Source organism: Trichoderma asperellum, chromosome 1 (genome assembly GCF_020647865.1).
Source record: "Trichoderma asperellum chromosome 1, complete sequence".
Taxonomy (NCBI): Eukaryota; Fungi; Ascomycota; class Sordariomycetes; order Hypocreales; family Hypocreaceae; genus Trichoderma; species Trichoderma asperellum.
In genome coordinates this window covers 6396869-6418564 of record NC_089415.1, presented here as the reverse complement: position 1 = coordinate 6418564, position 21696 = coordinate 6396869, and the positions used below count along the sequence as shown (strand labels likewise).

The following is a 21696-nucleotide window of genomic DNA, read 5'->3' as shown; positions in this document are numbered from 1 at the left end:
ATATATGAGGCAGCCGTCCCGCTGCTTTGGTTAGCGCGGAGCTGCCTCCCGCAGTCTGAAGGCCAATGCCTCCAGGGGCCATCATGATAAGCAACTGCGCCCGCTAGAAATCTCCAATTCTGAGAGAGCGGCAGGATGACATACGGATACGCAATGTTGACTTTATTTCGTGCCAATCTTTATTGGGGCACGGGCTAGCAATTTGCTGTCAAAACATGCTCTTTCTTTTAGTCAAGCGCCACTTACAATCGACTTAGGTAGTACTAACATCATTCATGTATGTACGCAAAGGATCGATCTAGGCACACGGCAGCTTTAGAATTTAGCATTGTTCTGGTATTGTGCTGCAAGAATAGATAGGCCAGACACTAGACCTAGTGAGCTGCTGCTGCTGTTAGTATTACGGCTAATCTGGCACGGAACGCCTGGAAGCATTGCATTCGTGGACGTGCCGCCCGAACTCCGGAAATCATGTAAGTGCGTAATCCCGGGCGGCTTCTCGGGGGTTCTTTTTTTTTTTCCTCGTGCTCTTTTTCTGCTGACAGCTGCCAATCAGAAGCTGGGCGCAATCCATGGTTTCCTGGAATGATTAAATGAATGCGCAGTCACTATAGCCTGGTGCCGCACACGCTGTATAAGATAGAAGACACGTCTTTTTCTGCAACGAACACGGAATTATCCATTCTAAACTGCCACAAACTGCCGCCTGCCAGTCGCCGTAGTGGCCATTTTTGCTCATTAGGGCTGCCAAATTCAGAGCCCGGCTTCAAGCTTCCCCGGCTCGAGGGCACCGCTAAGCGCAGAACATGAAGTCTATTAGGCGGGCACCGCCACCGACAGCGACCCGCTCCAGCTCCAGTCTCAACTGCAAACAGACATCCAGGCCAAAATGCCAAGCACCAGACATTCAACTTGGTGCTCACCTGGCTTCTGCTAGCCTCAGCGCCCCAATCCGCTGGAGCTATTTTCCGCCGCCCTTTCGGAGGGGGCGGGCCATCAATCCATCCACCTGTAGAGCCAGGTGAAGCCCGTCGTGCTCGGGGCAAATCCACCGCCGCCACCGATCTCCATGGCCGCCAGACGCTGTCGTCTCACTTCCTCACCTCTTCGCTGCTGAGCGCCAAACCTGCGCTTCGCATCTCGCATCCCATCCGCCCTTCGCCCTCGCCCGACTCTGTGATCGCCCGGCGCCGGCGAACTCGACTGCCGCCAGATGTCGTCTCTGCACTGATTGCGACAAGGCGGACCAAAGACGAGCACGGCGACGACGCCCGCCGTATCGCAGAGCCACGATCCGAAGCTCGAAAAGATTGTCTGCTGGCTCAGATCGCTTCGACCAAACTCCCGAATCCCGCTCGCACGTTTGCTGCTCTGCCCCCACGCGCAGTGCAGCACTTCTACCTGTGTCTGAAAAGGCTACGAATCGACCCATACGCTTTCAGATTTATTTTTGTTCGCTTCCCTCGCAGGCGCCAAAGTGAGGCGAATCACCGCTTCACCGAAATCCAAGATAAATGCAGATACGCACATAACATATATATACACACAAAATGTACTCCATCTTACTCGCCGCCCTTGGCCTTTTGGTCGCCGCGACCTCGGCCGACGACAATGACAACATCACGACTTCAGCTGAGAGCGACACCCCTCCAGAATGGTCCACAAACGATGCTCTGCAGATGAATCTATCAACTCCGGGCGGGCAGACCAACCCGCTCCAATATACAGTCATTCCTCTTATCCCTAACGCTGGCACGAATCAATCAAGCAGTAACTTTGTAAGATTGTTTCTGAACCCCTTTGTTAATGACTTGCCCTCGATGCTAACAAACCGACAAAGTCATTGAACATAGATGGCAACATGATTGCTACCGACGTATCCAACTTTATCAAAGTCAATAAGCCTAACGACGTCGCTTATCTCTCATGCGACAATCCTTCGTCTGGCACCTTCATTAGCACCAATACAATGCTAAATGATCTCGTCAACGCAAACCCAAAGGCCATCGTCTTGTATTCGCTTGCCGGCACTTGGTGCAGTCTGAATTTTCAGAACCCCCCAGCTTTTTCTAATATCCTGTCCATGGCCGATAGCGGAGAAGCACAAAATGTGCTGAGTTTCCTAAACGGAACTGCCAATGGGAGAGTCGTCAACGTTTCCATCACGGGAAATTCAACCGTTGGAGATCCTAATGGCAACCCCAGCGGAAGTACAGGCTCCAGCTCATCGGTCGCCATGAGTGTTCTTTACACTATAACAGGTCTCATCACTCTTCTATTTCTCATAATTATTGCCACAGGCGCCATAAGGGCACATCGTTATCCGGAACGATATGGACCTCGGAGAGCCCTGGGTGGCCGGCCTCGACAGAGCCGCGCCAAGGGACTGGCTCGCGCAGTTCTCGAGACTCTTCCCATTGTCAAGTTCAACAACCAGGAATCCGCTAAGCCGGATCCTGATCTTGAGCTAGACACGGCAACCACCGATGGGCGTGACACCAGGACTCAGAAGTCGGCATCAATCCTTACAGAGGATCCACGACATGAAGCAGCCACGGCCGCCACGGGCGGTGGCGAGACCAAAGAACCGGTTCCAGTAGCTGAGTCCCACGGCGCTGCTGACGCTGGCACCAACCCAGTTGGGAACGTGGGATGTTCGATCTGCACAGAGGACTTCAAGGAAGGTGAAGATATGAGGGTTCTGCCTTGTAACCACCAATTTCACCCAAATTGTATTGATCCTTGGCTTCTCAATGTGTCTGGAACATGCCCCTTGTGGTAAGTTGAATGTGCACCTCTGAATTGTTTCGTTTCTCAATACTAACCCCCCCTGAACTAGCCGACTCGATCTTCGTCCTGATGCTGCTGAGAACAACGATAGACCGGCCACCGATAGAAGCTCTACACTACCACCTCCTTTGGCTTTGGAGGGTGAGGATGGCGAAGGCAGCCATCCGCATCACCGCAATAGGATTTCACGCTTTTTCGATATCAACAGGCTGAGACAAGCAACAACGGAAGAACAAATCGAAGCTCTTCGACAGATGCGATCGACTCGCCAGAACGATACAGAAGCTCATGGTGCAAGCGGTGATGCGGGCGGCGTCCATGATGCAGAGGGTGAAAGAGGACAGAGGGCTCACTTATCTGCGAAACTCAAGGAGAAATTCCGAATTCGAACCAGAGCTCGGTCTCCGGAGCGTCGCGATGGTTAAAATCAGCATTTTTACCCGCCTTTTATTCTCTCCATCAGCGTAGTTCCACGTCAAAGCCACACAATCCTTGATCTCTTTATTATCGTTCCAGCGGCCATTTTTGGCCATCATATATACAAATCACCGGTTTTCTTTATTAAGGCTACATCAATTTCGATCGTTACATCTTGGTAGAACTGTCTATTTGACAAAACTACGGCTTCGGCGCTTGGGGGCAACACTTGAACTCTGTTAGGCAGCAAAGATGGAGGGGGGGTCTCATGGAAGCATCGCACGGCGTTTTTTGGCATCTGTAAACAATTTTTCTCGTCTTTCAATCTATTTTTATCGAAGCTGCTTTCCAGCGAATGATGGCTTACATGGGAGTTGGGGGCTTGTACCTTTTGTTTTTATTGGATGTGCGATGCAAGGTTAATTATGAGGAACACGATGGTGTTTGAAATACACAACAAGGCATGAGATGAGATTTCCCGCTAATCAACCAATTCTGCTGCAACATGTGACTTGATTGGAGTTGACTTGCACTAGTAGGCGTAGAAGTGAATACTTATCTGACAAGTTTTTATGCCTGCAAGAATTGGCACGGGGGTATTGCGTACCTACGTAGTCCGTATGTCAGGAGAATGGCATTCATCGCAAATTAAAAAGAAAATCAGCTTCATTCTGTGAATGTTAAAGACAGTACTAGCAAGTCTTAAAACCTCACTATTATAAATTCAGAAGGGCTAGAATAATCTCGGAGGCTGAGTAAAGTTACGCGGCGTTATTGTTCAGATACCAATCAGTATACGGCGCACATATGTAAGGAACTCGCATGCCTAGGTACCTATATTGAGAAGATATAATTTCCCTTTCCAGGCTGAGATAAGATAGGAGTGTACTGATATATCCTCTTTCTCGGAAAGGGGGAATAACGGCAGATACCACTTGCCCAAGCATGCTCTTATTGTGAGTGCCTACCAACTCAAATGATATCACTAAATTAATACGTATCTTGCCATTACTTCTCATCTACCTATCTATGCCATACGGTCACTTCCACTCCTTTCTTCTCTTCGTCCTTGCTAAATTGCTATCCTAATCACATAGTTCTGCCTCCTATCAAGAGCCAACCGCTGTAATCCCTCTGCTCTGGGCCCCATCATCGCCTCTCACAACATGACTCGCACTTAGGCCGTCTGCTGAGTGGTACTGTCCTCCCTTCAACCACCACGAGCTTCTTGGATAAGAAACCTGAGAGGGACTCGGATTCCGATTTCAGCGAGGCCGTTCATCACGTGGCCATGGCTCCGACAATTACCTCGCGACGAGAAGGGGCCACAGTACCACTCGGAGGTCAAGTTTTCAGTATCATACTATCATTGACGGCAGTCACCGTTTTAACGTTATTTTTGAGTGAGGTCACCACCTGATATTCCACTTAACCACATACGAAACTAACGGTGGTAAACATATCAGCACAGAGAGTTCTTGCAATCAAGTATTGGCGCCGATTACCGCCTGTAGTTTGGTGCAAGTTGTCATTATTCTGCCGAGTTTGGGGAAGGAAAAAAGCTAATTCTAATATCAAGTGGTATTTGCCATATATATTGACTCTTACCTGTTCGTTGTGGCTACTGCGATTTTGGAGCACTCACTTGGGGTCAACTCCGGCTTCAGTATTTGTGACGCTGAAATTATACTGTGCTTGGCATGTTACGTTACCACCAAGGTGATATTTATTCTCTGAGACTCACCGGTGTGCTCACTCTTGCTGATGTGGTCTTTCTGGTAGATTGTCAGTACCTAGTACTACTTAATCTCGCTGAATGCCAGGCTCTGTACCATGCTGACCATCTCAGTTTATATACTTGTTCCTCGTTGAGAAGGCTGTAAGTGCATATTCAATTAATGCTATTCCCAAAATATTGCTAACACTGCGATTCAGTATATCATTCGTGATGCAACAAAGCCTCGCATGAAATCCACTCTATATCTGGTAAATTCTCTCGGTATGCTCACCATATACATAGCAGTAGTCATATTAAACTTTGTCTAGTAAGTTCAATATGGGAGTTCTACTAGCTATCAAATGGCACTTAATAACAAGTAAAACAGCCGCATTGCAAGAATGGACAATGGACAATGCATAATAGGGATGGAAACGGTCTCAATGATTCCTCTCATCTCCTTTGACGCGCTTGTCAACGTGTACCTGACAATTATGTTTCTCATTCCTTTAAAGAGTAAACTTATTTGGGTCCTTTGGATGCGGAAGCAGAGACGTCGTTCGCTGACTTATGCCAGGACTCTACGCTTTTACCAAGCTGGCGAGAACACGAGCCAATATTCGTCTTCGGACCGTGGCATTTCGAACATTCTGCGGCACAGTCTGCACACTAGTAAGCAGTGTTGTGTAAGAATCGACTCTCAATAGATCAAAGTCAGTTCCCTCTTTGATATGGATTGGCTAATCAAGAGTTTCTAGCAACCTCTCTGTGTTGATGGCCCGTAACGGAGAACCTGGGTGGATCTGCTTGATGAGCTGCAACTGCGATAGTGAGTTAAACTCTTCCTTACGACTTCATAGCTAAACCTTGGGCTGTTGATAGTCCTGTTTTCTGTAATAGTCATCCAGTGGGTGACATCCAGGGATAACGCTGGGACAGCAAGCACCAGCTCATCTGGGGAAGCCAGACGATCGCGAGATCTCGGCTCAGGGGCAAATCGAATATCATCGCCAAGCGAATTTCACGAGACGCTATCATCGACATTGGCCGATATATCGCTCGTGCCAACCAAGCGTCGATCCCGCGATGGCGATCATGATGATCCTTATGAGCGCGACACCCCTGGCAGCCACGCTGCCAAGATGCTCAACAACCCCTCCAATGCTGTTACAGTAACGACAACGATAAAACGGGAGGTCGGACCTCGTCCTAATGACTTTCCGGGACTGCACATCGAGTCTTCCACGACTTGTGGACGCGAGTGTCTGATATCCCTAAAGTCCGGCGCGATAGATGGGAGATTCCTCCCACTGCAGACCAAGATTACTGCCGGGCGGTCGCACTCTTTGGAGGAATCAGATCAAAAATTCGACGCTTGTCAATGTCAATCTTTTTCCGTTTGAGAGCAATGCCAAGTGTTACCTAGTTAGTGGTAGCTATTGATTCGATAGAACTTTTTGCTTTCTACCTTTTCGACACAATACATACGTTACTCTACAGTCGTTATAAAGAGAGCTGTAGTCTACAATTGGTATGTTGAAATAGTACGAGAGAATAGCACATGTCAATCACCACCGACAGCCGTCATTCATGCACACATATTCACAGTAGATACAGATACAATAAGAGACTAGTACTAAAGTTTAGGCGCAAAGAAGGCAAATCGCAAGACCTTTATTGAAATCGTAGCTCGTAGATCTATGCTAAAGTCTTGTCCTCGACCCTATTCTATACGTGAGATGCATACCAGATCTTTTCATGCTTTTCCGTGAACATCCCCGTCCTTTGTCTCGTGCAATACTTGAAAGTGAAATATAGACGGAAAGGCCAAGAGACGACCACCAAAAAGTGACTTATGGCAGAAATATCTGGAGTACACTCTTTCCCCTCCTTGACAAAAAAAAAGTGAATCAAAATGTACTGATATCGCGGATGTGACATCCAAGAACCAGGTAGTTAAAATATGTACAGATGAACTCGAGTTGCGCCTTTCCCCTTAATGCCATTCAGTTTTTTTATCTGCTGCCACACCAAATGTGTCCCTCTTGCAATAAGTAAGCTATGTCCGAAAATTTGACTAGAAATATATCGAAATAAATCTCTAGCGAGGTACTGTATAGGAAGCGAAAGATGCTATCTCAGCCACTGGCTTAAGCGGTGGCATAGGTGAGGCCGATGTTGCTGGCGGCGGTGAGTGATCCCATCAGGTTCTTACCATCAGCGCTACCGTCGTTAGCAACCATGAAGTAGGAGTAGCCCATAACAGTGGGGTTAGAGTCCAGCTTAGGCAGTGCCTCCTCCAAGAAAGATTGGATCTCCTGAACAGTGCCAGAAGGCTGGAACTCGGTGATCATGACGGGCTTGCCACCGCAGGCGGAGCTGACAGCATCAATCTGGGAGAAGAAGGTATCGATAGCAGAGGCAGGAGAGTACCAGTGCATGTTGCAGAAGTCAAACTTGCAGTTACCACCGCAAGCCTCAACAAACTGCTTGAGCCAGTCGGCACCCTGGTTGGCTGATTGGGAGTTGGAAACAGAAGGAGCGCCAATCAGGGCCCTGCCGGAGTACTGGTTCAGCCACTGCTGGTGGGCAGAAGCAGCTTCGCCAGGAGACATGTTGGCCTGGCTGGCAATATCGGGCTCGTTGAAGCTGAAAATAGCCTTGGATCCAGAGGAAAGCAGAGTCTCAACCTGCTCAGCGAAGCCGTTGGAGTGAGAGGGATCAGTGCTCCAGAGAGTAGGAATGTAGCTGTACTTGCTGTCGATTCCAGAAGGATAGAAGCCCCAGTTGTAAGCCCAGCCCATCTTGCCGGAAAGAGCACCGTAAGCGTTGGCCAGGACACCATCATTGTAAGCCATACCACGACCAAAGTGGCTACCGCTGACAGGGGCCGAGCTGGCGGCCTTGGTAGGAGTGGCAGAGGGAGCAGCCTGGGAAGTAGAGCTGGGGGGAGGAGCTGGCGCAGAGCTGGATGAGGGAGAAGGAGTGGGAGTAGGCTTCTCAGAGGTGGCGGGAGGAGGAGCCGGGGCAGAGGAGACCGGAGCAGATGATGGCACAGCGGGTGCAATGCTGCTGCTCACGACGGCGGCGACAGACGGGCGAACAGAGGTGACCAGAGTGGTGGACTGGGCAGCGGGAGCCGCAGGAGACGAAGCAACAACGACAGAGCTGGAGGATGAAGCAGCAGCGGCGGCGGCGTTTCCAGCAGGGTTGGGAACATCCTGAGCAGCGAAGCCGCCGGCAGAAGAGGTGGCAGCGGGAGCAGCAGGAGCCGCAGGAGTAGACGCGCCAGGGTCAACAGTGACATAGACGGTCTCGATGACAGTGGTCCAGTCGACGACGAGAGCCTTCTTGTCCATCTGGTGCTGGTGGCGATGGGCGTTGAGAGCCATGGACTGACCCGCGAGGGCAGCGATGGAGGTGAGAGCAACGGCCTTGTACATTTTGTCTAGATTTGACGGGAGTTGTCGGTCGATTTCAAACGTTGAAGTAAAGGACTGTGAGAAGAAAGTCGAAGTTTGACTTGTGAATGCTTTTGCAATGCAAGGCAGGTCGGCGCGGCCGGTAAAGAGTGCAATCGGTCTATCAAAGACGCAAAGTAAAGAGTGAACAGCCTTGCTGATTCAAAAGAAGAGTCGAACTGGCGACGGAGAAGATAAATGAAAGACGAGCTGACGAAACTGCCAGGGAATCGAAAACGTTTGATGGTGAAAAAGAAGGAGAAAGGAAGAGATGAGCTGGGGACGAGAGGGGCCTGAAGTACCCGGCAAGTGGAAGCCGCAGATGCAGGGCCGGTGCAGGGCCCGATGCAAGGTACAGAACCAGGGCAGCGGCACCCCTGTCGGTCGAGGGTGGGCAACCCCCCCTGTAGGCGCTATCGTGCAAGTTTTGTGGTGGGCGTGGGCAAACGGCGCCCTGGGCTGCTGACGCTAGAGTCAGCGAGCGTGAACTCAGTCCAACTGTCTGTGCCTGCACGAACCTCCCTCGGCATTGTTGGCAGTGCTACGGCAGACTCATACTGTAATGTTGTTGGCTGTGCCGCTGGAGCTTGGCAAAGGCGACGCCGGTTCTGGAGGCCATGAAAATTGTGAATGGACAAGGCGTGCACAAACTTGAGGTCGTGTACTGTTTGTTCACGTCTAAGAGCAGTCCGGTATATGTGTCAAAGCTTAGCAAGAGATGCTAGCCTGTATGGAGTACATTGAGTCCCACACAGTGATGGTTGGACCCGTGCTCGTGTTGTTCAACCACTTGCGCACACAAAGCAGGTACTCGTTGCAGTTGCAAGCAATAACTGCTGGAGAATCACGAATCCTGATTCGATATTGATCCAGTAGTACCGGCAATATATTGCATACCTCTGCTTACACTGGAGCTGCTGCTGCTGCGTCACCTCCCTGAAGGGAGACACAATATCATTCAATATTGTAGCACTGCCAACCCCTCTCCATTCTCCCGACATGAACTGTAAGCAATGCTCAAACTAACTTTACATAATTTTTCCGCTGCAGCACAGTTACAAACATTTGTTTCCATACTGCACCTCAGAAACGGGGAAGCAGAAGAGAAATTCAAAAGGGCTCGAAAAATGTCCCTCTTGCTTATCCAACATGTGGTCCGTCAACCCAACTTGGCTTTGGCCTAACGCCCCTAGTGCCGGCCAAAGCCTCAGCTAGCTCCAGGGGCTGCGGGGGCCCTCTCAGGCACCTCGAGCACCCTATGGAGTTCTTCCAGAGGGCCTATGGGGACCGTTTTGGGGAGTCGCCCCCGCCAAGGCACAGCGCCAGTTGAGGCTGCACTCATTGGCCACTGCGCGCCAGGCACAGGCTTCCGGTTGGTCGAGCACAGCGACTCGAGCCGCATGAGGCGGCCGCGGTGGACGAGCCCGGCCCGCCTGTGCCCAATCGCCGTCCACGGCGCCCACAAACCTAGTCAAGGTGAAACGACCTCTGCATATGTCCGTACGCGGCCCTGAATCCTGTTTGCGAAGGGGGCCTAAAGCAAGCAGAAAGAGAGTGCGGGTTTTTTTCTTTTCTTTTCTGTGTTTTTTTTTTTTTTACTGTATTTTTTTTGCACGGTATGGAGTACAATTCTGTTCTTTTTTTGTTTACATGTTTTAGCAGCAATTTTAGAGTAATGGGCCAAGCATTTGCTGGGACCCATGTGAGCTCGGCTACACCAGCTGGAGCTTCTGGTTTCTCTCACCCATAACCAGATGCACACTGTATAAAACTGTGGTACGAGCATGCAGCAATAACCCTGATACAGGCACCAGCAACCGTGCTCATAAGGATCAGTGCTGACGAGGGTTTTAACCTTTTTCTCCTCGGACAAATCAAACTCAAGAAATGAGAATGGGAGAAAAAGAGACTTGATTATGCTTCTTGTAGCTGCATGAAAGTACATAGTAGATGGATGATCTGAAAGTGGGTTGTGGTGGCTCCTGTACCTGAAAAGACGCATGAACACATTCACATACATACAGCAAGATCGACAGAATACGAGTCCGTGTCGTTCATTACTTTTTTTCGTATTCTGTTTCTAATCGTACTGTAGTCAACTTAGCACCATGTTTGCCCGATTACTGAGATCTTACTAGAAGCATCTTGGCGGTTGTATAGACATGAATGATGCCTAGCAGGTCATTTAGCAGTACGAGAAAATCAGACACAGCCCTTGGAAACTCCCCGGAAGCTCTTCCAGGCACATCCGTTCACCCCATACCCAAAGGAGGTACGCAATGCCAGGCTATTAGTTTCATGCTCACCAAACGAGAAGTGGCCGGGGGTTGGAATGCTGGGCGAGACAGCCATCGGAGGCCCGGCACCGATTCATGCTCCCCTATTGGAACAAAAGCCGGATATGGGCACGGAGTACTCCGTATACGTATACCTAAAGGCATGGAGTATCATTCTCCGCATACAATATCATTGATGCCCAGCCCTTTGTCCACCCGAGTCTAAATGTATCCCAGAGTGAGACATGCGAGAACTGCTTCCTTTCTACGCTTTCCACCCGTGTCTTGTGTGGTAACGCAGGAACGGCAGCTCTGCTCCTGTATCCCACATGGACTGACGTGGCTCCAGTCCGGCAACTTCAGAAGTCCATTGCGCACATTCATCGACTGTTCACGCCACGCCACTAATGTGAAACAGAGAAAAAAAAAGCTCGAGGCCCATCCCGGACATCAAAAGGGCTTAGGCCGATATGCAGCGCTTTAACTAACGGCACCGACGCCGACACGACCCCTGTCTCGTTCTTTTTTCTCTTTTTCTTTTTTTACGCCGAGAGGCGTGCAAACCCCACCTGGCCACGTTGGCTCGCTATCTCGGTCGTGCCAACCGCTAGCTCATCCGAGATACCAAGATAGCGGTGTCTTTTTTTGCCCTCCTACTTCTTGGCAGCCGCGCGCTCTCTCAAAAAGACTTGCAGGGATCAGGCATCAAACGGCTTCTCGAATTTTTGAGTCCTGTGTGCGGTCTACTTGATTTCTAGGGCTTGGGTCACGACCACCGTGAAATGTTTGGTATTTAGATAAGACAGATTGACTGTTATTCAGTTGCTCAGACTAAGAGCTTGTTTGGAGGGTGTTCGGAAAACAATGCTCCATACATACATGTCCTCCGCGCAGAGACGCTGGATTAGTAGCATGGGATAACATGGGACAAAACAGCGTCAATGGACTCAAAAAGGAGGCGGGCAGGCAGTATCTGGTAGCCTACTAGGTACATGTAGTCCTCAAGATCTTAAGCCACGGGTACTACATGCTTCGTGCAGGCTGAACCTGTTGGCTACAAGCACGAATACTCCGCAAGCAGGACAGAACTCCACGCGCTCCGTGCTGGGTGCTCAAATGGTAGCAGTTACCCGAGTGGCGCGATATGTCAATTTCCTTGCCCCTTTCCAGCCCTCACGTTCTTATATTAGAACTGGAGGCTGGGCCTTCGACCAAGCCATCGCCAACCTGATTCCCCCATGTCTACACAATGCCCTCGCCGTACGCAGTTGCAGGGGGGTAAGGATACCCGGCACAACAAACCCTGGGCCAATCATGGCCGCCCCGAACATCCGCTGCTGCATTGGTATATTGTCACTCCGTAATGGGTATACGACCATTTTCAACCGCAGTACACGCAGATTCGGCCACCAGCGCGTATCTCGTCAACCAATGGGCCGATTTGCTCTCTGTGCTGTGTGGAGCGGCTGGTCCTGCCATCGCTCTTGTAAATTGACGATACCACCTATCTGCCCATCTAATCGGACACTATTGGGTGTTTCAGCTCAGACTTCAATTTATATGCTCCCCTCCGTCAATCATGGTGACATTGACGACCCGCTACGTGTATTATATTCTGGAGTTTTGTTGATATATCATACTACGAGCCCTACTCTTGAGAAATAGCCGCCAATGTTCGGAGATTGCGAGCCAGCAGACGCTGGCCAAGTGATATTCGTAAATACCCTCTGCCCGTGCGAGATATAGCTACGAGTCCGTACATGTAGCCATCCACCATGACGTTGAATGCCGTCTGATCCAGCTTTGGCAAACCGCCACCATCGCGCTGCATGCGGCTCGTTGTTGTATCCAGTTTATTAGCATCGTGCCCTTGGCCGCGGGTCAGCAATCAGGCCCGCGCCACGATCTTCTTTTCTTCGCTGGACCAACCACTATTGGAAGGTCTGGGCAGCGTTTCGCGCAGGGACACAGCTCAGATTCCTATCTGTGTTAGTTTACGCCAGCCCCTACGATCGGTTTTCATTACCGACCAATTGGGTGTGATTAACTCAAAGGGAATATGGAGTTTGTGAGCCCTGGTGGCGATCAAAGCCGTGCCTTCTATCTTGACCGAGTTCTACCATATATATATGTATGCTGATGAGTACTAGTAGTATTTGGTAGGCAATGAAATTTGGTGACAAATGCATGCAGTTTACATGCTGAGAGTCTTATGAAAGCTCACCACATAGCCGAGTACATGCACTAAGAGACTGGTATTTCTCTTTTGATGCTGACTAGCTTCCGGTAGCAACATTGTTTATTTTCAATGTGCTTACGCGTACTCATTTATTCTGCTCCCATGCTACCAAGTTGTAGCATAAAAAAGATCATCAACACCCCTCCATTCTCAATTCTCGTGCCGACTATCCGGACGCGCAGGAAGAGCCTCCGATAGTTTCGTCGATCCTCATCGCAATCAAATTGACCGAGCTTATGCTACAATGGCCTCTCCAGTACGAGGGAGAAAGTCATGACGTTCAACTATAACGCTATGATTTATATTCTATAGTATTCATTCATGTCGCTAAAGCCCAATTTACTTGCCGTTTCAGCTGAATTGACCCCATGCCTACCCTATAACTCTGGGGAAAATCACGAGGTTCTGTCTAGGTTGGTTGATTGAGCAGATATACGTAGTTAGCGCGGCAGCGATGCATTCTGGAAGCTTGGCTGCTGCCTGGACCAGTCGAAAACGTAGTCATTGCTTTACAGGACGATCCTCTTACGTTCCAAGATATTATCTAGTAAATACCATGGTGCGTATCGTGAAGGGAAAATGAAAAAAGACTTGTGAATCGTTGTGATGATATGGTGCTTGTCCTATTTTGATCAACTTGCCGAGGTCACGGTTCGGTGAAGACGACTATCTAAAGTGATTCTACGGCTTGCCCTCTCGGTGCCCAAAATGTCGCCAGTGTCCAAGACGAACAGAGGATGCCACCCCTCAGAAGCGAATTAGCGGCAGGACCCAAATGGCGCAGGTTGTCTGCCAAGGCGGCCAGCTGATCAAATCGAAGCTCGCGCGGACCTCATGTTGCTGCGCCGCCTCATAAACGCCTCACAATCAGTGGCCATGCGAGCATCTTTAGCTGTGCTAGCCAGGAGCATAAAGTAATCCGTACAAGGATGCGGAGGAAAGGTGCTCCGTTCCACGGCACCTAAAACTAAGTCCGTCATCGCATCCAATCGAGCGTTTGGTCAACAATGATTCCCGGCTTCTCGACTATTTGCAGCATCCCACTGGCTCACGGCTGGTATTTTGTTCAATTGCGCGCGGCTCTGAACAAGGTGCTGAGGATCAAACTGCCGCTGCCCACCAATCACGCCCCGTGGCCATCGCCATATGCGCTCCGTAACGTGGGGCCGACAAGAGTCACCCGGTGACCGCACCCGAGCCTGCATAGCAGTACAGCCTGCTGGGAAGAACCGCACGCGGCTTTCCAGAATCGCCCGCCATGAGCTCCCAGCCCTTTGAGGACGACATCATGTCGTTCCCCGATTCGTCCGAGTTTGATTATACCGCCTACCTGCAGCCCGACGCGGGCTTCATGGACGGTGTGCAGGGCTATTCGACCACGCTGTCGGAATCGTCAGGAGGAGCGCACACACCTCCGTACTCCAGCTCCAAAAGCCTGTCCAGCGGCAATAACAACAATAGCCACCTCGAGCTGAGCCTTCGCCGGACGCCGATGCAGCAAAGGCAGCGGCTAGAGAGGCGAGGCCATACCAAAAGCCGTAGGGGATGCTACAACTGCAAGAGGCGGCGCATCAAGGTATATGCTCAAAACATCGTCGCATTTGGTCGAGTAGAGGGAGTGGGCAACTCATGTTGAACGCCTATCATAGTGTCAAGAAACACACCCAGCATGCGGCAACTGCGTCAAAACGGGATTGAATTGCGAATACCCGGTTTCGCCGCAGATTATACACCAGGTACGTCCTAACAAGCGCGAGATCATCGTACAACCGGCATCTAGTGTTGAATCCTGCTGACATTGGAGCAGCCGCACAATCAGATACCATTATTCAGCTTGCAAGATATGCGATGCTTTCAGCACTTTCTGACCCAGTGCTACCCTCACCATCCGTTGAGGCAAGAAGAGATTTGGACGCACGAGATTCCAAGCATAGCACACAACGTATGTTGAATATTCCCTTGATGCCGTGTCTGAAAGCTAGCAGGTTTTTTTTTTTTTTTTTTTTTTTTTTTTTTAAAAAAAAAAAAAAAACAAAACTGCCGGTTAATATAACTGACAGATTTTTGACAGCACGAATTTCTTATGCATGCGATCCTTGGCTATGCGGCCTCGGAGTTGATGGACACAGATAGTAGCCTTGCACCGGTGGCGATGAATCACCGTATAAAAGCGATCAAGGCCATCAAGAAACGATTAACAGATGCCTCAAAGATGGACACGACATACGAGGAGGCGAACGCTCTGGTAGCTACCTGCTTCGCACTTACTTTCCAATCGGTCAGCCTCGAGGACGGATTAGCTGAGTACATGACATTCATTCGGGGGATTGTCATTGTGGGAATGCAAATGATGTTTAAGAGCATCAAGCCTCTTTTTAGTAATCTGTTTGAGTCAAACCAAGACGAGGTCCTTGCGCCGTATATGGAGGGGCTGCCTTTAATTGAGAAGGGGTGGGCTGAGACTGCCATTGAGTCGATTACCAACTTGGGGCCGCTTTGCACACGGCAAGTCGAGATTGAATACCACGAGAAGCTTATGACCATTTCGTCTCAACTGCTTACCAATTCCTTCGAGGGTAAGCTGGATTCTTTATTCACTTTGATGCTGGCCACCTCGCTAACATATTGGGCTTTTCTTTGTTTCCCCCTGTTGCAGCATACAAGGCCAATTCGAAGCAATACGCATGGTGGATGCTGCTACCCCATGATTCATTCCAAGAGCTCATCAATGCCAACAACCAGATCGTCATTTTGTTGCACACACACTGGATAGCCCTGTCGCAAATCATGGCTTTCATCATTGAGCGGGAATACGACGTGCGAGAGAAGCATCCTGCTCAGCAGGAAAATGCCCGCATCGACCCAGGATTCATCCGCTGGCTTAAGCATCTCAACGCGCGCGTAGATTATGCTCATCAGATGTTCAATCAGTGGCCGAGGTGGGTAGACGAACAGCTGGATAACGACATTACTTTCTTTGGGAAGCGTCGGTAGATGTATGTCTTGTTTGTATGTGAAGTAGGAAGCAATTGGAATTTCGGCGTTCCTTCTTTTTTCAATGTATCTTTGCGACATATATCCAATAATTGATACAAACGAGATATAGTAAATACACTTGGTCACTTGGAAACCATCAAGATGGTAGATGATTTTATATATTTATCCGGGCACGCAAAGTCCACGGGTGGAATGGCCATAGGCGTCCTTCGATTGTGGCATCCGGGGAGTGGCTGTTACGAGGAATACGGCTGCTGGGTTAGCCGTGGAATATTCAAAGGGTCTACCACTTACACCCTGCCGCGATACTGTCTCCAGCTGCACAATAGCACACCTATTTTAGCCAGCCGAACCCCTCTCAACAAAAACGACGGTGAATGCAGACACAACTGACGCATCTTGACCAGCTCGACTCTGCAAGCTTCTCGAAGCCCAGCCAAGCCCTGCCTACAGCCACCCAAAGCTTCCTCCAAGACTCTCTGGTGCCCAAAACAAAGAGCCGAGAAGCCCAAGGTGCAGTCAAGCTTGCGCCAATCCCCACAAATGATGCCGCTAGAAGCTCTTCTCCACTTTATAGTCGTGTCTCTGATTGGTCCGTATTCATCGTATTCTGCGTATCTGGCATGCGAATGGAGAGGCCCGCTTGTTTTCTGGCAAGCTGAACCGCACAAAGACAAAAGAGGCGCTCGGTAGCGCATGTCAGCAAGCGGGAGGACATGTGCCCGGGCCAGGAGCTGGCGGATAGCCATTTGTAGCTGGGGCGAAGCTTGGGGGGAGCGTATATCTCGGGTTGGGCGAATCTGCTTGGGGTTTGGTTTTACTGCTGGCTTGGCGATGATGCCTACAATGTACTTTTAATTGCTAGGGGCATGGCGTCGAAAGTATATATAGAGACGCTGGGTTGCACATGGATGGGGAGAGGATCCAATTTCTAGAGCTTCATGTAGATGGCTTTAGGACCAACTATATATTTACTATAACGCTTTCTATATATACTAGTCAAGATTGTTCTGAGACAGGCTCTTATCTCACTTATACAACCACATCAACCTGCCGCCATCATATACATACTTATATACATATACACATATATACAACTGTATACATATACAATGTCGGCTACTCAAACGGAAGTGCTTCTGCACGGTCGAAAGCTCTCCCGACCATCAACATCAACATCTTCCCTTCCTCCAGCTTATGAACCCGGCGACTATATCGAGCTCGATAATCTTTCAACCACATCTTCACGCTCCAGCTCCTCCTCCCCCCCTCAATATGACGACTACCGTCTCAGCGCCCAGGGCTCATCTTCATCGTCATCCCAGCCAACTTTTCGCTGCACCAAGGCCTTTCAGATCGAAGCTCGAGGCCATCCTCTCCTTGCCTTCCCCCACTCGCCTCGGCGGACGCCCATCCCCATATACAATGTAGATCTCTCCACGGGTATTGCCACAGACCTTGCATATCGGTCTCTCCGTCCGGTTCGCTGCTCCGGAAACAGCAACCTCATTCGTGCCGGCGACTCTGAAAACGACCCCATCTGCCGAACCACATATCGCTTCGGCCCCGGTAAGCCCCCAAAGCTGGAGTTGTGTGGACTCATGGCCTACGAGGAGGAGTTTGAAGTCGTCAATAAGGGCTTCACTACGCGAGCGCAAGTATTCCGCACGCACCTGGGCACGTTTCAATGGCGTTACGCAGGGCGGGAAGAGAGAAAAGCGGCTGGGGCAAATAATTTGATGGTCCTCGATCGAATAATCAAAGTGGCGCTTGAGGGCGGGAAACAGGAGGAGAAGAGGATACCCGTGGCGAGGCTGGTGAGAAATGCAGAGGTTAGGTCCAAGGAGACGAAAATTACGACGGCGGGGAATGGAGGTAGATTGATGATGAATTTGATGGAATGGGAGGGAACTAAAGGGGATGCGGAGCAGGTTGAGGTGTTGGTGGTGGCCAGCTGCTTGGTGATGCTGAAGAAGGAGGTTGATAGGAGGAGGATGCATCAGGCTATTACTATGACTACGCCTTGTTATTTTGCTTAACGGGTATTGGATGGGCGAAGGATGCTAACCACAGTTTTTGGTATGTAACAGGGGCGTGCGTGTGAAAGATATTTAGCGATTAATGTTCATTTATTTTCGTATAATATGGCCAAATATTTATTTATATACTCTTGATATAATTCTAAATCGCCGTCTTCTCCGCCCTGTCTAATTCCAACATCTCCCCGCGTAGAAGCCTTCCATCAGAACCAACAGCTCCCCCAACATCATACTTTTTGCATCTCGCACAATACGTTATACAGCAACCGTCTTTCTCACCGATAAATGGATCGTCTGTACACGATTTCCCCCACAGCTCGACAATCAGGACCCATACCGTCAGACTTAGTGTGATGGAAATGAGATCGAGGGACCGGAGCGATGTCGCCAACGGCAAGAAGAACATGATGATGCAAACTGCAATACGATTTGCGAGCCTAATACTTTTATTCAACCGAAGCGTCGGTTGCTTCTTGTGTTCGTGTGAAAAGGATATGGCTGCCATGCAGAGAAGGGCGATGGCAAGGCCATGGCAGTAGAAGAAGCGGACGCCTGAGTTGAAATGATCCTCGGCGCTGTCTCTGTAAGGTTCAGCAAGTTGATTCGAGTCAGTGCCTGGTACGTCAGTAGCAAGTACCAGCCTTGATAGAGCTGATGTGGCGACGATGTATCCCATTACAAAAGGTAAATGAGAAACCCCCCAAAGACCAGCTATGCTATTGTTAGCTTTGAAGTACACAGATAAGAGGGGAAATGAATGAGATCTAACCGGTGGTCGGAGAGCGTCGAATTGCATGTAGATTGATGTTTCGTCCGTCGATATCAAAATAAATCCAATTGAAAGTAAATGCTTGCATTAAACCTAGAATAGCCTTTCCTAGAAACGCATTTATATCGTAGCCACCTTGGTTTTGGAACAGGACAGCGACCACGGAATATCCGAAAACTAAAGAGACAAAAGCGTTCATTCTTTCGACCCTGTGCTCGATGCTGATGGCAGGGTAAAACTCAAACATGCGATCGAAACGCCTTTTCCAAACGCTCTCTGCGGCATGAATTTGGTTGTATCGAACTATTGTGAAGAACGCTACTTGTCCATACATGTCAAGAAACAGAGCTGGTACGATGAACCCCAGGCGGCCAGGCATATCGACGTGAATGCTGGCGATCCACAAAGCGGTAGGGATAATAATGAATATTATCTGGGTAATCATGACACCCTTGATCATGGGTAGGAGATAAGCCGCTATTCCATAAAATATCGCTGTAAAAATTCGTGCGGCGAGATAGAACGACACAAGTTGCACGTAGGTATTGTGTGCCGGATCATCGACAAAGATATGGGTCATGTTAGTAAAGCTATAAGAAAGGTTAGCCGAGATATTGCAGCAGAGGGAGATTGCCATTTTTACCCGATGAGGCAAGAGATGCAAAACAAAACCTCCAATCTAGTGACAACGTCGTCTGTCTCGAACCAACTAAGCGTTAGAGTAATGTCCGTCCATATCTTCCAGGTCATAATGAACGTAATCACGAAGCGGAGTAGTTCGTATCCGGTCGCTTCTTCTGCCATGTGCTCGCCATTGGAATGGATGATGCCCACTAGGAAAGCGTTATTAGCTGCTCCATTTCGATCGAGCCATAGAGCAAACAATATCGTACCGTATACAAGATCGAGGAAGAGCTCGATAGCCATAACTTCCGTTTGTTCAGATGCTCTCCATAGCAAACCTTGATGAAACCATTGCCTGATCACAGGCCGTTTAAATAGCTTGGTTGTCTCTCCATGCCGGTCGCCGTCTTGGTCCCGCTGCCCACGGACTTTCTCTGAGATTGACGCATGCGAAGATGCGATAGGAGGGTCTTCATCACTGTATGTTCGTATAGCAGCATCGTAACCAAATTTACTAAAGTTACCGTAGAGCCCCGACGCTTGGTTCTCCAAACGCTCCAACTCTGCAGTCACCAAGGAAAGCTGCGTTTGGACGTCTTCCCATTCTTCAAAGGCAGGCCCATGTTGCTCCCGTAGCAACTGTCGGCGCTCTTCATGATGGTCTCGCGATTGTCGAAGATGATGACTGTGTTCTACAGAGCCGTGAACAACCACTTCGACTTGTATGTCGTCGCTACCTCTGGGATATTTGCGGCGAACCTCCTCGAGATCCTCGGGCAGCGTCACGATTATCTTCTTGCCGTTAGGGAGCAAGATTTCTCGCGGCCGGCGTCTTCTTCCCTGTAGCACAGACGACATATCTGAAGTGAGAAATGTACTGACGTTTTTAGATGGATAAGGAATATGAGGGTCGACACAAATCAATACACAGGCCAAAGCCTTTTACGAATGTGATTAAGGAGCTTTCCCTGTCAAGAAGGACACGGAGAGCTCTAGCGAGCGGAAACACATAAAGCAAACTTCCCGGTATGGAGAGCTGAGTCCCTACTGCACCCTTGTCCTTGGTAGATTAATGGTGTGTCTCGCCTTGCGGAGATTCCATTGGCATAATCAAGTTCTCCGCCTCGAATCGGCGGCGTTACAGGGAGTATTCTTAAGTTGCGCCTGGCTTGTCTCAGCTCAGCACAGAAGCCTGCTTACTTCATCATCCGGGATTGTGCTGCTTGTAGATTTGCCGGGGCGATGCTGAAGAATCCTGGCACGGAGTTAAGTCAAATTTTCTACCAGATCTAATTGGACCATGGAATGTGCGAACTTGGGCATAGATCATCCAGCTTCAATATGAATTACGGCATGTCAGTGGGCAAGGTACTAAACGGGAAAGCAAGTCGGATGTAGCCGCTGAGTCATCCTTTGAGACACACGTGACTTTTTGAAACCTCAGGCGCGCTAGCGCATTGTCGAGCGCTCGATTCTAGCAAAGATTCAGTCGGCATCATTAACAACGCTTATTTTCGCCGTTTAACCCATCCATCCGCCAAGATGACTGCTGCGTGGAAAGCCGCCGGTTTGACGTACGTCGATTGATCCCCTGCCGTAGCGCACTCGCCTTCGCCGCCTCGATCACCCTCTCGACCGCTGCGCTGCGCTGCGACTTTTTCCAACCGACTCTGCGAATCCATCGGCTAACATGCTGTGATATAGCTACAACCGCTTCCTGGCCGTTTCGGCCCGCGCCATTCGCCGAAGCCTCAAGGAGGACAAGCGAATCGTTGCTGAGCGTCGTGCTACTTCCGAGCTGCGATTTGCTTCATGGAAGGTATGTGAATTGGGCGCATAGACAATAGCAGGAACCGATTGTTAATGCCTCAGTAGAATGGCAAGGCCGGCGAGCCCCGAGACCTCAACGCCGCGAACGCTGCTGCCACCGCCGAGAATGCCTCCTCTTAATCTGCCTGTGTGGGGGAAAAAAAATCGAGTGGATGAGAAGGGGTGGGGAGTGATCTTACAATAGACGCTGGGAAGCGACATGAGAAGAGCCATGCGAATGGGTTAGAACTCCAAATTGCTGGCATTGTAAAATAAATAACTGCTGCAATACACCAATATATTATGGCAAACAAATCATGGCATCCGGCTGCAAGATCATTCCGTAATGTTCCGTTGGAAGTAGATGTAATATGTGAGGGGTGACTGCTTAGCAAGATATATACCGATGGTGGAGAATGCGACTGAAGCCTCGTGTGGTATTATGCAAATACCGCGGCCTGTTAAATCTAAAAAAGAAATTGCCTTTATTAACCTTGGAAGATAAACTTTGCAATCCAGCGCTTTCAACCGCTTGAACCTCTTGCTGAAAACTAGGGA

General features: G+C 49.7%; 8 protein-coding genes across 8 annotated transcripts; 5 read left to right on the top strand and 3 right to left on the bottom strand.

The window, feature by feature from the left end:
* The first annotated feature begins 836 nt into the window (after positions 1 to 836).
* TrAFT101_002024 (uncharacterized protein) lies at positions 837 to 3955 on the top strand. The gene is made up of 3 exons (XM_024903643.2): positions 837 to 1778; positions 1841 to 2778; positions 2840 to 3955. The coding sequence occupies exons 1-3, from the start codon at positions 1551 to 1553 to the stop codon at positions 3213 to 3215; spliced, it is 1542 nt and encodes a 513-aa protein (XP_024763141.1). The 5' UTR covers positions 837 to 1550; the 3' UTR covers positions 3216 to 3955.
* A 1412-nt stretch (positions 3956 to 5367) lies between these two features.
* TrAFT101_002023 (uncharacterized protein) lies at positions 5368 to 6327 on the top strand (the record flags this gene model as incomplete). The annotated part of the gene is made up of 4 exons (XM_066126492.1): positions 5368 to 5440; positions 5502 to 5610; positions 5683 to 5753; positions 5825 to 6327. The coding sequence occupies 4 exons, from the start codon at positions 5368 to 5370 to the stop codon at positions 6325 to 6327; spliced, it is 756 nt and encodes a 251-aa protein (XP_065982595.1).
* Positions 6328 to 6570: 243 nt separating this feature from the next.
* Positions 6571 to 8730, bottom strand: TrAFT101_002022 (uncharacterized protein). The gene has a single exon (XM_066126491.1). It carries the CDS (start codon positions 8365 to 8367, stop codon positions 7075 to 7077), a length of 1293 nt encoding a protein of 430 aa, XP_065982594.1. The 5' UTR covers positions 8368 to 8730; the 3' UTR covers positions 6571 to 7074.
* A 4939-nt stretch (positions 8731 to 13669) lies between these two features.
* Positions 13670 to 16030, top strand: TrAFT101_002021 (uncharacterized protein). Its single transcript, XM_024907820.2, has 5 exons — positions 13670 to 14476; positions 14550 to 14636; positions 14708 to 14842; positions 14972 to 15476; positions 15557 to 16030. Exons 1-5 carry the CDS (start codon positions 14159 to 14161, stop codon positions 15892 to 15894), a joined length of 1383 nt encoding a protein of 460 aa, XP_024763138.1. The 5' UTR covers positions 13670 to 14158; the 3' UTR covers positions 15895 to 16030.
* An 805-nt stretch (positions 16031 to 16835) lies between these two features.
* Positions 16836 to 18048, top strand: TrAFT101_002020 (uncharacterized protein). Its single transcript, XM_024907819.2, has one exon. It carries the CDS (start codon positions 17010 to 17012, stop codon positions 17934 to 17936), a length of 927 nt encoding a protein of 308 aa, XP_024763137.1. The 5' UTR covers positions 16836 to 17009; the 3' UTR covers positions 17937 to 18048.
* Positions 18049 to 18078: 30 nt separating this feature from the next.
* TrAFT101_002019 (uncharacterized protein) lies at positions 18079 to 19285 on the bottom strand (the record flags this gene model as incomplete). The annotated part of the gene is made up of 2 exons (XM_024905242.2): positions 18079 to 18647; positions 18706 to 19285. 2 exons carry the CDS (start codon positions 19283 to 19285, stop codon positions 18079 to 18081), a joined length of 1149 nt encoding a protein of 382 aa, XP_024763136.2.
* A 59-nt stretch (positions 19286 to 19344) lies between these two features.
* On the bottom strand, positions 19345 to 20187 carry TrAFT101_002018 (uncharacterized protein; the record flags this gene model as incomplete). The annotated part of the gene is made up of 2 exons (XM_066126490.1): positions 19345 to 19538; positions 19599 to 20187. The coding sequence occupies 2 exons, from the start codon at positions 20185 to 20187 to the stop codon at positions 19345 to 19347; spliced, it is 783 nt and encodes a 260-aa protein (XP_065982593.1).
* A 627-nt stretch (positions 20188 to 20814) lies between these two features.
* TrAFT101_002017 (uncharacterized protein) lies at positions 20815 to 21624 on the top strand. The gene is made up of 3 exons (XM_024907818.2): positions 20815 to 20903; positions 21034 to 21148; positions 21205 to 21624. Exons 1-3 carry the CDS (start codon positions 20872 to 20874, stop codon positions 21277 to 21279), a joined length of 222 nt encoding a protein of 73 aa, XP_024763135.1. The 5' UTR covers positions 20815 to 20871; the 3' UTR covers positions 21280 to 21624.
* The last annotated feature ends 72 nt before the right edge of the window (positions 21625 to 21696 follow it).

Coding starts and splice junctions, on each gene's coding strand:
- TrAFT101_002024 (XM_024903643.2), top strand. CDS start 1,551: ATGTACTCCATCTTACTCGCCGCCCTTGGCCTTTTGGTCGCCGCGACC. Junction 1,779..1,840: donor ATCAATCAAGCAGTAACTTT/GTAAGATTGTTT, acceptor AAACCGACAAAG/TCATTGAACATAGATGGCAA. Junction 2,779..2,839: donor TCTGGAACATGCCCCTTGTG/GTAAGTTGAATG, acceptor CCCCTGAACTAG/CCGACTCGATCTTCGTCCTG.
- TrAFT101_002022 (XM_066126491.1), bottom strand. CDS start 8,367: ATGTACAAGGCCGTTGCTCTCACCTCCATCGCTGCCCTCGCGGGTCAG.
- TrAFT101_002021 (XM_024907820.2), top strand. CDS start 14,159: ATGAGCTCCCAGCCCTTTGAGGACGACATCATGTCGTTCCCCGATTCG. Junction 14,477..14,549: donor GCAAGAGGCGGCGCATCAAG/GTATATGCTCAA, acceptor CGCCTATCATAG/TGTCAAGAAACACACCCAGC. Junction 14,843..14,971: donor TTCCAAGCATAGCACACAAC/GTATGTTGAATA, acceptor GATTTTTGACAG/CACGAATTTCTTATGCATGC.
- TrAFT101_002020 (XM_024907819.2), top strand. CDS start 17,010: ATGTCGGCTACTCAAACGGAAGTGCTTCTGCACGGTCGAAAGCTCTCC.
- TrAFT101_002017 (XM_024907818.2), top strand. CDS start 20,872: ATGACTGCTGCGTGGAAAGCCGCCGGTTTGAC. Junction 20,904..21,033: donor TGGAAAGCCGCCGGTTTGAC/GTACGTCGATTG, acceptor GCTGTGATATAG/CTACAACCGCTTCCTGGCCG. Junction 21,149..21,204: donor TGCGATTTGCTTCATGGAAG/GTATGTGAATTG, acceptor ATGCCTCAGTAG/AATGGCAAGGCCGGCGAGCC.